At 39.9% G+C, this 15,292-nt stretch overlaps 1 protein-coding gene across 5 annotated transcripts in view; it reads right to left on the bottom strand.

Annotated features, from left to right (window-relative positions):
* Window positions 1-9,393: 9,393 nt before the first annotated feature.
* NRBF2 (nuclear receptor binding factor 2) overlaps window positions 9,394-15,292 on the bottom strand; it is a 280,817-nt gene continuing 274,918 nt past the window's right edge. For all 5 annotated transcript variants that reach the window (XM_061405095.1, XM_061405096.1, XM_061405099.1 and 2 more), the window contains 2 exons: window positions 12,247-12,287; window positions 9,394-10,917 (listed from right to left, as the gene is read on the bottom strand). In XM_061405095.1, the coding sequence (XP_061261079.1) occupies window positions 10,207-10,917; window positions 12,247-12,287 (752 nt within the window). In that variant the 3' untranslated portion in view covers window positions 9,394-10,206. The remainder of the gene's footprint in view (window positions 10,918-12,246; window positions 12,288-15,292) is intronic.

Genomic DNA, 15,292 nt, shown 5'->3' with positions numbered 1-15,292 from the left:
TTCCTGCAGTCAGAATTCCCACTTAAGCAAACATTATGTTCAAATTGTTCCCTATATATTAATCATGCTTGGGTAAATCTGCATTTTTGAAACAGCTGAAGTGACTGTACAACAAAAGATGATTCGAATCAAAGCTTTCAAAATCCAGTGAAGCTACAGAATTTCAGAAACAAATTCTAGGACTAATATTAAAAAAGCTGAAACATCTGTTAATGGGTTATCATGTGACTTGGTCACCCTGTCACACACCCTCCCTGAGGAGAGATTAAAGTTGCAATGTTAAGCCCACTTAATTGAGCCTGGTGACATATGGTTATGTGTTCTAAAAAAAAAATGTACAAGCTCCAGAAATTACAACCTAGAGTCAGGGATCCATCCTGGTTAGTGGATCTCTGAGGCACTATGTAGGATCACGTATGGCACTTGAGTTAGGGAGTCCACATTTTGGTCTTGGCATTCCATTCACATCTTTTCAACCAATTATCAGTTCCATTACTGTCTAAACTCTGGGGGAAAGGGTTTAATTAAAAGGTAAGACAGGGATGAACACTAAGTCATCCTGAAATTACTCGCTTTTTAAAACCACAGGAATTAAAAATTGCAAAATCTGTGTTTTCCTGACTTACCAAGATACTCGAGTACCAACCAGTATAAAGGACTGAGGGTAGAAGGGGATGACCACTGTTGGTTCACTTCCCACGTCTTTCTTTTGTATTATTCTGCTTCACAGAGCATAGATCATGTGTTATATAAAAACTGGTATTATGTTAGTTGGGAAAAACCAAACAGTATGTAATACTAAATATTTCTAGTAGCTTTATAAGCCCACAAATAGATTTACTGCTTACTGTATTTTACTATTACTGAGCTGTGTTCCCTGATGACTCAGTGGGCAAAGATTCTACCTGGTGACTGGTTCGAGTCCTAGGTCTGGGAAATCCCCGGGAGAGCATGGCAACCCACTCTAGTCTCCTTGCCTGGAGAATCCCCATGGACAGAGGAGCTCGGTGTGCTGTGGTCCAAAGGGTAGCAAAGTCAGACACAACCATGCAACCGAACACAACCATGGAAAGGCACTGCTGTTTTTGAGCTGGGCTGAAAAATTACTCCAAAGTCCAAGTCCCTGTCTTGAACTGTGATCCTATTCATTCTTTTGCCAGTTTTGCACCAAATGAGTCTATGTTTAAAAATTTTTTTAATTCAAGTACTATATTCAACCTGAAAGACCAAAGCAAATGTCCTTCTAGAATTTACCACAAGACTCAAAGTATTGGTTATTTAAATAAAGTTGGTCTATGACCCTATTACTGCCTCTACACAACTTTTAGTTTTTATTCACCCTGAAGCTAAAGAATTTCACAGCAGTGATTAGCATTATTTCAGATACCTGGGCCCTTCCCCAAACACAGGCATTTTCTCTTAAGAACAGGGAAATAATATGATCTGAAGCTAATAAAAAACCTGTTGGTAGCAACGGAGGCCCTGGGACTTGGTAATACTCTCAGTACCAAGACTTATTTGGAGAATCAACTTCCCAAAAGATAGGCCTGAAAGTCATCTGGCTCCTCAAATCTCTACAGCCTCCCTTTCCTAACCTCTGTCAAAACTGTCATTTACCTCTGGAAACCCCTGATGAGGTCATTAAGTATCTAAACTGTCCTGTATCCTTTTTTTCCCTGGACTTGTTGGCCTTCAAGACAATCTCATTTGTATCTTGAGTCCACCTCTCATCCTTCTGCCATACTGAGAAAACACCACCTGTTTTTACCCCCCAATTTAGTGTCTACCACACAAAGGACCTTAACAACTGGCCCCAGCTTACCAGGACCCTTTTGGCTACCGAGCAAATCCTAGCCTTGAAAACATAACCCAAGTATTTTCCATTCCTCAAGACCAGGACCTGACCCTGGCCCCTCACTCCTAGGAAATGGGCGAGGACAATCCGTATGAGCTGCCCAATATATCCTCATGTCTTGCCATGACCTCATTCTGACCAAGATTACTCAGTTCCTCCTCTCCATTTCTTACTGTATGCCTTTGTTCTTGACCTAGGAAGCCATCTCATCTCCTGACCACATCACTACTTTCATGAAGGCAATATTTATAATTCTATAGTACTAGTGGACAGTGGTATTCACTGAATATCTGCTGCCTGTATTCATATCGCACACCTTTAACTTTTTTTGGCTTATTCATAAATGCAAAACCATTCTTCACAGAATGATTTACTAGACACCAACTAATGATTTTGTGTTCATCTGCAACCCACCACACACTCCCAAGGGAACAAGAATCAAAGTTTCTCACCATCCACTAGATGGCATCGTTGGTCAGTGGTGCTTAGGACAGGCTTCCAGCTGGGACAAGATGGACAAATCCTGAGAGACACTTGCCAGTCATTCTGGCAGAGATCTTCAATTAGGATACACTAGGATTATGACAAAACACGATGAAGATTACTGTGTAGAATGATTCAGTAAATAATAATAGATGTTATTATCATCACAGGTCACATCTTTTCAAATAGGTTGTAAATACACCCTGTAGCAGACTGCCTCACTCTGGTGTGTGTTCATCTTTTGAAACAACAAAACTTCAATCACAACTCCTCAAAGACAAAAAAGGAAACCACAGAAAGTGGACATTACGATTTCTACAAGTGATTTTAAGGAGGAGCTCACCTTTCAGTGGGTGGTCTCCAACTTCTTGGAGAACAGTAGCTGGGGTGCAGTGGGAGAGTATACGCCTGAGAGAAACCTGAATGGCCAGGCCGCTGGGCCATGGTAGGAAAATTATAACAACCCGAGCGTGGCCCAGGAAAAGCGGCACAGGACTGCTAGTCTAGACTTTTTTCTTGGCTCTGCTGCCAATCTGGTATACAAGTCTACGTAACTCCTTCAGGGCCTCAATGGTAGAGTACTGCACAAAAACAGAAATGCAACAGAATAGCCCAGAAACCAACTCATAAACACACACGGCCAACCAAGCTCCTCAGTAGTGCTGCTGGGAAAACTGGACAGTTCACTGTAAAAGGATGAAATTAGAACATTCCCTAACATAAACGTAAACTCAAAAGGGATCAGATCAGATCAGTCGCTCAGTCGTGTCCAACTCTTTGCGACCCCATGAGTTACAGCACGCCAGGCCTCCCTGTCCATTACCGACTCCCGGAGTTCACTCAGACCCACGTCCATTGAGTCAGTGATGGAGTCAGGATGAGATGGCCATCCGCCATCTCATCCTCTGTCGTCCCCTTCTCCTCCTGCCCCCAACCCCTCCCAGCATCAGAGTCTTTTCCAATGAGTCAACTCTTCACGTGAGGTGGCCAAAGTACTAGAGTTTCAGTTTTAGCATCATTCCTTCCAAAGAAATCCCAGGGCTGATCTCCTTCAGAATGGACTGGTTGGATCTCCTTGCAGTCCAGGGGACTCTCAAGAGTCTTCTCCAACACCACAGTTCAAAAGCATCAATTCTTCAGCGCTCAGCCTTCTTCACAGTCCAACTCTCACATCCATACATGACCACAGGAAAAACCATAGCCTTGAATAGACGAACCTTTGTTGGCAAAGTAATGTCTCTGCTTTTGAATATGCTGTCTAGGTTGGTCATAACTTTCCTTCCAAGGAGTAAGCGTCTTTTAATTTCATGGCTGCAGTCACCATCTGTAATGGTTTTGGAGCCCAGAAAAGTCTGACACTGTTTCCACTGTTTCCCCATCTATTTCCCATGAAGTGATGGGACCGGATGCCATGATCTTCGTTTTCTGAATGTTGAGCTTTAAGCCAACTTTTTCACTCTCCACTTTCACTTTCATCAAGAGGCTTTTTAGTTCCTCTTCACTTTCTGCCATAAGGGTGGTGTCATCTGCATATCTGAAGTTATTGATATTTCTCCCGGCAATCTTGATTCCAGCTTGTGTTTCTTCCAGTCCATCATTTCTCATGATGTACTCTGCATATAAGTTAAATAAACAGGGTGACAATATACAGCCTTGACGAACTCCTTTTCCTATTTGGAACCAGTCTGTTGTTCCATGTCCAGTTCTAACTGTTGCTTCCTGACCTGCATACAAATTTCTCAAGAGGCAGATCAGGTGGTCTGGTGCTCCCATCTCTTTCAGAATTTTCCACAGTTGATTGTGATCCACACAGTCAAAGGCTTTGGCATAGTCAATAAAGCAGAAATAGATGTTTTTCTGGAAATCTCTTGCTTTTTCCATGATCCAGCAGATGTTGGCAATTTGATCTCTGGTTCCTCTGCCTTTTCTAAAACCAGCTTGAACACCAGGAAGTTCATGGTTCACACATTGCTGAATCCTGGCTTGGAGAATTTTGAGCATTACTTTCCTAGCGTGTGAGATGAGTGCAATTGTGCGGTAGTTTGAGCATTCTTTGGCATTGCCTTTCTTTGGGATTGGAATGAAAACTGACCTTTTCCAGTCCTGTGGCCACTGCTGGGTTTTCCAAATTTGCTGGCATATTGGGTGCAGCACTTTGACAGCATCATCTTTCAGGATTTGGAATAGCTCAACTGGAATTCCATCACCTCCACTAGCTTTGTTCATAGTGATGCTTTCCAAGGCCCACTTGACTTCACATTCCAGGATATCTGGCTCTAGGTCAGTGATCAAACCATCGTGACCATCTGGGTCGTGAAGATCTTTTTTTGTACAGTTCTTCTGTGTATTCTTGCCACCTCTTCTTAATATCTTCTGCTTCTGTTAGGTCCATACCATTTCTGTCCTTTATCGAGCCCATCTTTGCATGAAATGTTCCTTTGGTATCTCTGATTTTCTTCGAGATCTCTAGTCTTTCCCATTCTGTTGTTTTCCTCTATTTCTTTGCATTGATCGCTGAAGAAGGCTTTCTTATCTCTTCTTGCTGTTCTTTGGAACTCTGCATTCAGATGTTTATATCTTTCCTTTTTTCCTTTGCTTTTCGCTTCTCTTCTTTCCACAGCTATTTGTAAGGCCTCCCCAGACAGCCATTTTGCTCTTTTGCATTTCTTTTCCATGGGGATGGTCTTGATCCCTGTCTTCTGTACAATGTCACGAACCTCAGTCCATAGTTCATCAGGCACTCTATCAATCAGATCTAGTCCCTTGATAAAAGACCTTAATGTTTAGACCAGAAATCGTAAAACTTTTAGAAGAAAACAGGCAGAACACTCTTCAGTATAAATCACTTTTTTTTTTTTAATCTGTCTCCTCAGGAAAAGGAAACAAAGGCAAAAGTAAACAAATGAGACCAAATTAAACAAAAGTTCTTGTCCAGCAAAGGAAACCACTGACACACAAACCTACTGAATAGAAAATACTTGTGTTATGACTAATATAGGTTGGTATCTGAACTATATAAACAGCTCATTAATTAAACGTGGACAGTAAATTTAAAAAGACATTTTTCCAAAGAAGACATATGGCCAACAGACACATGAAAAGATGCTCAACATTGCTAGTCAGAGCAATGCAAATCAAAACCATGAGATATGACCTCAGACCTGTCAGTATGGCTGTAAAATGTAATATTACTTGGCCAGAAGAAAGAATAAAAATTCTTCCATTTGCATTAATACAGATGGACCAGTAGGGTATTATGCTTAGTGAAATACATCAGAAGGACAAATCCTGTATATTATCACCTTAAAAGATGATTATAACAAAAAGGGACTCACAGATAATAGAAGACAAACTACTTACTGGGACATGGAAGTGTGGAGGGCCAAGACTGGGATTCGGGGTTAAGAGGTACAAAGTACTGTGAATAAATAAGCTGCAAGGATATATTCAACAGGGAATACAGCTGAAATTTTAATTTTAAATGGAGTAAAATTTATAAAAATAACAAATCACTATATGTACACCTGAAAACTAATACTGTAAAACCCAACTACAATTTTTTTTGTTTCAGATAGCATTTATTTAATACCTAATGCATGCATCATACTATTCTTTTGTAGATTTTTTTAAAATTTTATTTTTAAACTTTACAATATTGTATTAGTTTTGCCAAATATCAAAATGAATCTGCCACAGGCATACATGTATTCCCCATCCTGAACCCTTCACCCTCCTCCCTCCCCTCCCCTCCCTCTGGGTTGTCACAGTGCACCAGCCCCAAGCATCCAGTATTGTGCATCGAACCTGGACTGGCGACTCGTTTCATACATGATATTATACATGTTTCAATGCTATTTTCCCAAATCTCCCCACCCTCTCCCTCTCCCACAGAGTCCATAAGACTGATCTATACATCGCAGAGTGAAGTAAGCCAGAAAGAAAAACACCAATACAGTATACTAACACATATATATGGAATTTAGAAAGATGGAAACAATAACCTGTGTACGAGACAGCAAGAGACACCAACTACAATTTTTTTAAAAGTGTTAAAAGCAGAAAACGCTTTAATGTTTTGAATTAACTTATCTAGAGACAAAATATTTTCATTATTTCAATAACCTTCTGTTAAGACACTAGGGATAGACAATGGCTTCAAGAATGATTTTGAAAGTATCTTATTTCCTCATAAGCATGGTTTCTGAATTCAGTATGGATTTACCTATGGTTACCATGACATTATACCAAGACTGTTACTACATACTCACTTTCTGAAAGAAATGTTTTTGTTGACATTCTGTGAAAAGCTAAGAGTAAGAATTTAGGACTGCTTTCTAATGCCCAGATAGTTATCTGGGTTCAAAAGCAGAGGCCACCACTGAGTAAGGAAGGACAAGTCTACTCCACTTCCAGTACATGCATAATTCAGTTTCATTTAGTGGAAGAAAGCTTTCCTTAAATCCCTTTAAGGGCCTTAAGCTACACAGAGAGAAGAGAGCACCTACAAACCCCGGCTAGGAGATGGGCCACGTGCCTTGTGGAATAGTGTTTTAAGCACCCACTCTGATAGCTCAGTTGGTAAAGAATCTGCCTGCAATGCAGGAGACCCTGGTTTGATTCCTGGGTTGGGAAGATCTCCTGGAGAAAGGAAAGGCTACCCACTCCAGTATTCTGGCCTGGAGAATTCCATGGACTGTGTAGTCCATGGGGTAGCAAAGAGTCAGACACCACTGGGCGACTTTCACTCACTCCATGGAGACACTGTTAGGTTGCTACGAATGTACCAAGTCATCTGGTCAAAAGGCATATACTGGGTTGGCCAAAAAATTCCTTTGGTTTTTAAGTATAAATAAAAGACACGTTTTTTGTTTTCACCAAGAACTTTATTGAACAGTGTTAATCACCATTTTGTTCCACTACTTCTGCCAATTTTCAGGCAACTTCATAATCCCATCTTCCCAATACTTTATCCTTTTAAGCGAAGCAAACTGTTCCAGGTACCTTAACAGTCTTCCAGGGAATTGACATTTTTTTCCATTAAGAGAATTTTGTAAAGACCCAAATACTGGAAATCCGAAGGTGCAGTGTCTGGTGAGTACAGCGGATGAATCGGAACTTCCCAGTCAAGCTGTCACAGTTTTGCCTGATCATCAAAGAAACGTGATCTTGCACTATCCTGATGGCAGATGATGCACTGTCTGTTGAGTAATTCCAGCACTATTGGTCGAGTGCTACTTTCCTTTGGTCTAACTGGGAGCAGTATGCGTGTTGGAATTGTTTGGTTTTCCAGAGGAGCTCATAATAGAGGACTCCCTTCCAATCCCACCATATCTACATCACCACTTCTTTAGATGAAGACTGGCCTGAATTAAGTGTGGTTGGTGGTGGTTCATTTCACTTGCCCCATGATCTCTTCTGTTTTACCTCATGGTACAGTATCCACTTTTCATCACCTGTCACATTGCCCATTTCTGTTCTAAAAATGAATGTTTTCATTACATTTAAGTAGAGAATCGTGAGAAGTACGGTCAAGGTTTTTTTTGCTTAACTTATGTAGAACTCAAACATCAAAGGGAATAACGTAATCAAACTGGTGCAGCTGATTTTCAAATTTGAGTTGGGTATTTTGAAATATGTTGGCTATTTCCTGCATGGTATAATGGTGATTGTTCTCAATGTCTCGATTTGATCGCTATCAACTTCAACTGGTCTATCCGACTGTGGAGAATCGTTCAGCAAGAAATCGCCAACTTCACAAACCTCTTTTGACACATTCCATCAGTCAGAACACCTCCATACACTGCACAAATCTTTTTCTGTATTTCAGTTGCATTTTTCTCTCTTTTGAAATAAAGCATAATACGTTGAAAATATTTTCTTCCATTCTCAATATTAAAATTGCTACACAAAAATTCACCAATTTTGACAACTTTTTAAAAATGCACACTGATGTACAGTTGTCACAATACAATCTAACAAAACTGTTGAGTGAAGTTAAAGATAACTAAGTGCTACCAGAACCAGCTTATGGAAAAAATGAATGAACCTTTTGGCCAACCCAATACATTCTACAGATAGACTCAAATACAAAACCTAAAAACAAGATGAAACAGGAGTACTAAAACGTGAATAAATGCTTCAAAGACAATGGAAAAGTAACGTTCGTCTATTTAACATGTATGCTAGTGGAAATGCACAGAACAGGGTCTTGTGGAATACATGTCAAACTGCTGACCAGGGAAGGGAGATGGTAGAGGAAGAAAGGGAGGGTGTCTTACGAAGTGTTCACGTCAAAACATAACATCTCATTTTTAAAAGTAAAATAGATAGGCTATAACAGTGTCATTACTGGCACAATCTTTCAAATCTCAACTTTTATAAGGATGGTTAGGCAGGCAAAGTATTCCGAGTCTAGGATACTACAACACTGAGATGGACAACCAACAGAGAATAGAACTCTTTTCCTATTTTAAGAAGCTAAGTTTATTTTTGGTTTCATCTGCACCAAGATGAGACACAGGAAAAAGGGACTTCTGCATGGTCACTTCATCTCCTCGGCCTTCTGCTGGTGTCATCACTAGACATGTGAGCCCAACCCTATCCCCTCAGCCCAGTTGTCCCCATTCCCTCAGGAGATGCCGTTCATCCGTATTTTTGCCTCTCCCCCAAGATAAACCAAGTGTATGCCTTAAACACACCCGGTGGCTTATACCCTCATGTTTCACTTACACCTTCCTCTTCTCCCCACTCCTGGAACATCACTGGACTCTGCGGAGAGGAGAGGATCCAAGCAGCACTTCGCTACCTCTGCTCTGCGCTGGAGCACGGCTGCCTCCAGCCTGAGCACTGTCCCTGCGCGCCAGCCCACGAAGGCTGGGTACATACAGGCTCAGCGACTTCCTTGTTCTCTTCCACCACAGCTGTAGAGGTAGCTGACTACAAAACAGGAAGAAAATCTCTAACGTACCAAAGTAATTGTTTGACAGAATGTCTTCAAATTCATGTTCAAAATTTCCAACACAGAAGCCGAACAAAACTTGCTTTTAACAAAGGTATAAAATACAATTACTTTATTGATTTATTACAATCAAATACTGCCGACTAGCATTACTTCCACTCGTGCATCATTAAAAACAAAAGGATATTTCCTTGATATTTTCAAATGATGCATTACACAATAAACAAAAAAAGTTAGAACTTAAAATGCACCCTGATTAATAATGTAAACTGGTAATTTAAAAAAAAAAAAAGCATAACTAATAATTTGGTTCCTTTCTTCATAAATGGAAATTTAAATATTTCTCCTGATAGTCTTGAGGTTATCATTATGTTACGAGTAGTGCAAAGTGTGGCACACAGTTTCTTCTAGAAAGGTGTGTCTTACACACCTCATTAGACAAAGGAAATGTGCATAACGATGCATACAGTCAATGCATGATAGAAAGCACGTTTCAAATACAAGGCAGCCCCTCAGGCAACCATATTATTTAGGTTTTGCATTATCATTTATGGCATTACAGATTAATTACACATAACATACTTTTATAAATTTTAACCCTGAAGATAAAAATAATTGTTGCTTGAAAAAAATTATTCCAGGTAGCCATTTGGTTTGTATCAGGAGAGAATGAACCTCCAACAGTTTCGTATCTGCCAAGTCTGGAATCATTAACTGGAGTCAGTACATCAGACGCGCGACATGCTCCGCAGTGGCCGTGCCAAGTCCTGTCAATGCCTCTTCTCTGCAGTGTGCCTGGCGCAGCACCTCCGGGACTACCCTTGCACGTGGCTTTCCCTTTTTCATTTTTGCTGGATTATCTGTATTACCATATTATTTCCTCTCTTTACCTCTTCTATGGCCTTTCATTTTAATTATTCATAAATCCTTTCAGAAAATCCTCAGAGAGCTCCATGAGGGGAAGTTCTGGAGATGGGAAATCCAAGGGAGGAAGATTGGGTATTGGAATGTCCTTGGCTTTCCCAGTGTTTGAGGCAAACTTCTGCCAGGTTGAAGAGGCTGCTGCAGTTTCTGAATGTGGTGGCAAGCTCCATAACTCGGACTTTTCTACAAAATCAGCATCTACATCAAGCTCCTTTTCTGTTGGGCCTTTTAGAAGTCTGGCCTTTTCTGCCTTTAGCTGTTTATTCTCTCTCCGTAATCTTTCATTCTCAGCCACGAGGAATTCCACATGCCTCTTCAAATCCGCAATTTTGGTGGCCTGCTCCTCTATAATTGTTTTATCATCTTTTGGGGCTTTGCTTCCAATGCATGGCTCTGTTGGCTCCCTCTTCTGCTGAAGTAAAAATAGTAGTGTGTCTGGATCCCTGTCAAAGACCCCCTGAATTTCAGGCAAGTGTTTCTCTGTGGAAGGGCTGTACTTCTGAGACAGCAGGGGACTCTGGCTGTCTGCATCCTCAGCGGAGGGTCTGTGAGATGCCTGAAGTTGGGCAGCTGCATCCTTGTCTGTGCTCTGCTGGGCTTTCAGTCTCTCCTCCCGCTTTGCCCTCTTCCATCTCTCTTGGATGAGGAGGAGCTGTTTCATGTGGCTATCCCTTTGCAGTTCCAGTGATAAGTGAGCCTATTACACAGAAAGAAAAGTATAATTTAACATTTTTTTAAAGTCTCTTTAGTAATATCCAGTAAATGGTATTCTAGTATTTTCCTTTCTGAATAAGCCAGTATCACCTGAATTTTCAAAATTTATAAAATTTTTAAAATTTATACTATGTTTGCAATAGAACGCCAAGCATTTTCCAAAATAATAGTCTTTCTAGGTAAGCTACCATCTTTATTCATAAGCAAAACACTGTTCAAGAAGTCAGAGTAAGTCCTATTCCAATTCCAAATCAACACACTGAATCGTACCTTTTTTGAACGTGCCTCAGCCCTCTGCAATGCTATTTGTACTCAGCTTAAAATCAGAAAATTTCCAGTTTGGACTCCTATTCTACAACTAAAGTCTTTCTATCAACAAGGGTTCAATGCACTGTCTGTATTACACTGTTAACACAAGCAGTTCTGGACAGTCAAAAGGAAGTACACAGAATGGATCACAGCTTCTACAGAATTGCTATTTTTCCCCTGTCACTGAGATCCCCTCAGATCTCCTTAAGTCAATTAAAGATTTACCAAATAACTCCTCTGTATCTGCCACTTTTATTATGAGGAAATCACCTTTGGTTGAAGATTCAGCTTTTATAAAGGCATTTCAAAACCCTAGGCAGGCCCTCCACAAACACAAAAGACAATGAAAAGCCCCTGGTGAAATAAAAGCGCCAGAAGCGCTTTGGAGTTCAGGAAAAGACAGGTTTGGATTTAAATGATCTTTGACAAGCAAAGGAAAGGCCAACTGGTTTCCCCTTGGCTGGGCCAGCTTGCTTACTGTGAGCTAAATATCAGAAAAGGCATTAAGTGGGGTCTCTAAAAGACACACATGGCAATCCAAAGTCTGTGAGAAAACCCTAGGAAAAAAAGGACAAGCAGTTTCTGCATGCCATCAGCAGCAATTTAGTTTTAATTTTTATTTCATATTGGAGTATAGTTGACTTACAAAGTTGTATTAGTCTCAGGTGTACAGTAAAGTGAATCATTACAAACATACATCTATCTACTCTTCTAGATTCTTTTCCCAGACGGGTCATTATAATAGAGTATTGAGTAGAGGTCCCTGTGCTGTGAAGTAGGTCTTTGTTGATTATGTATTTTATATATAGTAGTGTGTGTATGTCAATTCATTTAGTTTTCATTTCCTTTCTGAAAAACTAATCTCTTCCCCAATTTATGTATTTTTGACTGTAGTGTTTGGGGAGGAGCCATGTTTCCCTTCAAGAACTTTATTTTATACACAATTCAAGTCTCCACAAGAAAACCTTTCTAACCCTTGTTGGAAATATTAAAAGTGTCTTACCTGCTCAGACTGTGTTAGCTTCATGGCTTCAGAAAGATATGCTGGTTTAAAAAAAAAAAAAAAAAGGCACATTAATATATGTCATCATTTTGTTATTAAAAGATCAAAGTACGAGTTTTAATACTCTTCCTATGACAAAGAGAACTGGTTTTAGAAGCAATTCTGCTACACAGTTATCCTATTCCTGAAAAGGATTTTTAAAAAAAGGATTCTTAACTTCCCCAAAAAGGAGATCAGTGGTAATCAAATGGAGATATCCCATACTTCACCTGGAGGAGCTGGTTCTTTTAAATCACTGTAGATTTCACAGTTAAGGAAGTAAAGATGACATAATCAGAAAAACAATTAAGGAAGATTAAAATTATATAAAAACCTATCAAAATCCTATTATGCTCATAGAAATATCAAGATACTGACTACCAATTACTTTTTACCCACGTGAATACCTAGACCATCATTTTTGCCTCCTACAAAACCATTTTATTGAATTGTTTCTAAGTTATATCATCAGCCTACCATGAATTTGGTAGTTAAAAGTCCGAAGAACTCACTGATCTTTATAATAAATAAGCAGCTGCAGGCAGTATTATGAAGTTTATGAAAACAAGCTAACTGCTGGAAACCATGGAGCCATGTTTCCCTTCAAGAGCTCATGATGCATTTGGGAACTAGACTCCCAGCCCTTTCCCATTTTCTTTTTCTGTGGAGTTTATATTTTGTTGTATTCCTCTGAAAGCCCTGTTATAGCTTGTCTGGAACAAGATGGAGTATAAATGACAAGTATTACTAGCAACAGTAAAAATAACAAGTAGTAATGGGCTTCCCTCGTGGCTCAGAGGTTAAAGCGTCTACCTGGAATGAGGGAGACCTGGGTTCGATCCCTGGGTCTGGAAGATTCCCTGGAGAAGGAAATGGCAACCCACTCCAGTACTCTTGCCTGGAGGGAGGAGCCTGGCAGGCTACAGTCCATGGGGTCGCAAAGAGTCAGACAGGAGTGAGCAACTTCACTTTCACTTTTAGTATTAGTAACAAGTTGTGTCCAATTAATCCTCATTTTTTATCTCTTCCTCACTATAAACTTTTTGGCATCTCTCACACATTAAGCTCCTTCTTGCCTTTTTGCTGACACTACAGGCACTGCTTTCTGTCTACTCTTAATCCAAATATTTTAATGATTTTCTAAGTTCGTGACTTGGAACTACTGTCTGCCAGGTTCTATCAGTCTTTAAGGCAGACTAACTGGGTGCTCCCTCTCCATCAGAAAACAGAGTTGGTTATACAGCCTTTGTTCCACCCATATTAAATTTTTTTTCCTCAACCTTCTTTTACTCCTATATTAAGTCTGTTAACTGCATACAGACCATTTCTTTTCCTTTTCTTCATGTTTAAGTCTGTTGAGACATTCTATTTCTTACTGTGAAAGTGTGGATAAATTTCCCTAGACATCCCTCCCATTCCCTCTGCATACATCTGTCTCCCTGTATGAACTACAGTTTGCTTCACATTCAGTTTCTTAAAAAATGAAAGTTTCACAAAACTATGCTTAACCCAAATGGAATACCTCCTTCTGTAGACTCCTGAAACTATAACATGACAGAAGACACCCAAGGACACTGAGTTCCCAAAGAGCAGAGAACTCAACAAGACTCACACTGTCATTTAAAAGATTTACCCAATGTCATTTTAAAATCTGAGCCTTTAAAAGTTACTTTAAAAGAAAAAAAATTATTAAAAAAACTTAATTTAATTGGAGGATAATGACAACATTGTGGTGGTGGTTTTTAATCTGTTTGCATGGTAGTGAATTTGCTCCACAGCCACAACAGGAACGAGTGCCCACCATGACAAAAATGTCAGTAGAGAATACTCATCTCAGAAAATCTAACAATGTGGTTAAACTCCTTCCTTCAATCATGATACAAGGCTAATATTTAAATACTAAGTAGATGATGAGGAAAAGGAAATTAAGAATATCTGAAGAATTACTTTTTAATAACATCTACTACTATTCTATCATGAATCTGTTGAGCTGCCACAGCCTATCTGCACACACACAGCACTGACTCTGCACACACACAGCACAACACTGAATGCACACACACAATACTGATTCTGCACACACAGCACTGACTCTGCACACACACAGCACTGACTCTGCACACATAGCACAGCACTGACTCTAAACAACAAAGACTGACATGCTCCGAATCATTTTTGTGACACCACAGTCTCAGAAGGTTCAGGTCAAGATGTATTTTCAAGTACATATAAACACACACACTCAATTCTGTTCATCTTCCGAAAAGTTCACTTTGACTTCTAAACATTGTTAATGGCTGTTACTAACTTCCCATTTAAGCTTTTGCCCTTTTTGCTGTCTGTGAAAGAAAAGAAATCCACTTAGAGACTGGACTGCATAAGACTAACAAGAGAGAGTTACAGCAACCCAGTTACAGCTGCTAATCAAGGATTAAAGCAAGAGAGTCCTCTAACAGTGGTGAATTCTTGGTAGTTTACAGCTTAACTTTTTTTTCAATATAGGGTGGTAAAAATAAGTACACCTCCTCTTCCCTACCCCCTGTCAGATTGAAGGTGGCTTTTTCTTTCTGAGTTTGGTATGTCAGCTGATCAAGTAACCTCTACACACCCACAAGGCACGATCAGAACACTACCATGCAGAGGATCTGAGTCCTTAGCGCTGTAGTCTCAGGGTCTCCTCTGCTCTTCAAATGAGGCCCCTTCTTCTGCTAGTGAATTCTCTCACTTCAGGCTTTTGTTTCCAACATTCCTCAGATGATGACCTTCCCCTGTTGTGTCTCTAACATGATTTCCAAACACTCAGCTGCTTACTCTCAGGATATATTTACATCCACACCTCCCAAAACAGCTCTGTTCAAGCCTAGATGTTAAGTCAATTTAGAAAACACTGAGTTCATTCTATCCACATTAATTCTCAAACTAGCATTACATTCACAACTCTAACTCTGAAACACAACACAAGGCTATTTTCAAACAAGTCTAAACTCCAAATCAAATCGGCTGGCTG

Source organism: Bos javanicus, chromosome 28 (assembly GCF_032452875.1).
Source record: "Bos javanicus breed banteng chromosome 28, ARS-OSU_banteng_1.0, whole genome shotgun sequence".
Classification (NCBI taxonomy): Eukaryota; Metazoa; Chordata; class Mammalia; order Artiodactyla; family Bovidae; genus Bos; species Bos javanicus.
Note: the sequence above shows the minus strand (reverse complement) of the source record. Positions and strands in the feature narration are given on the sequence as shown.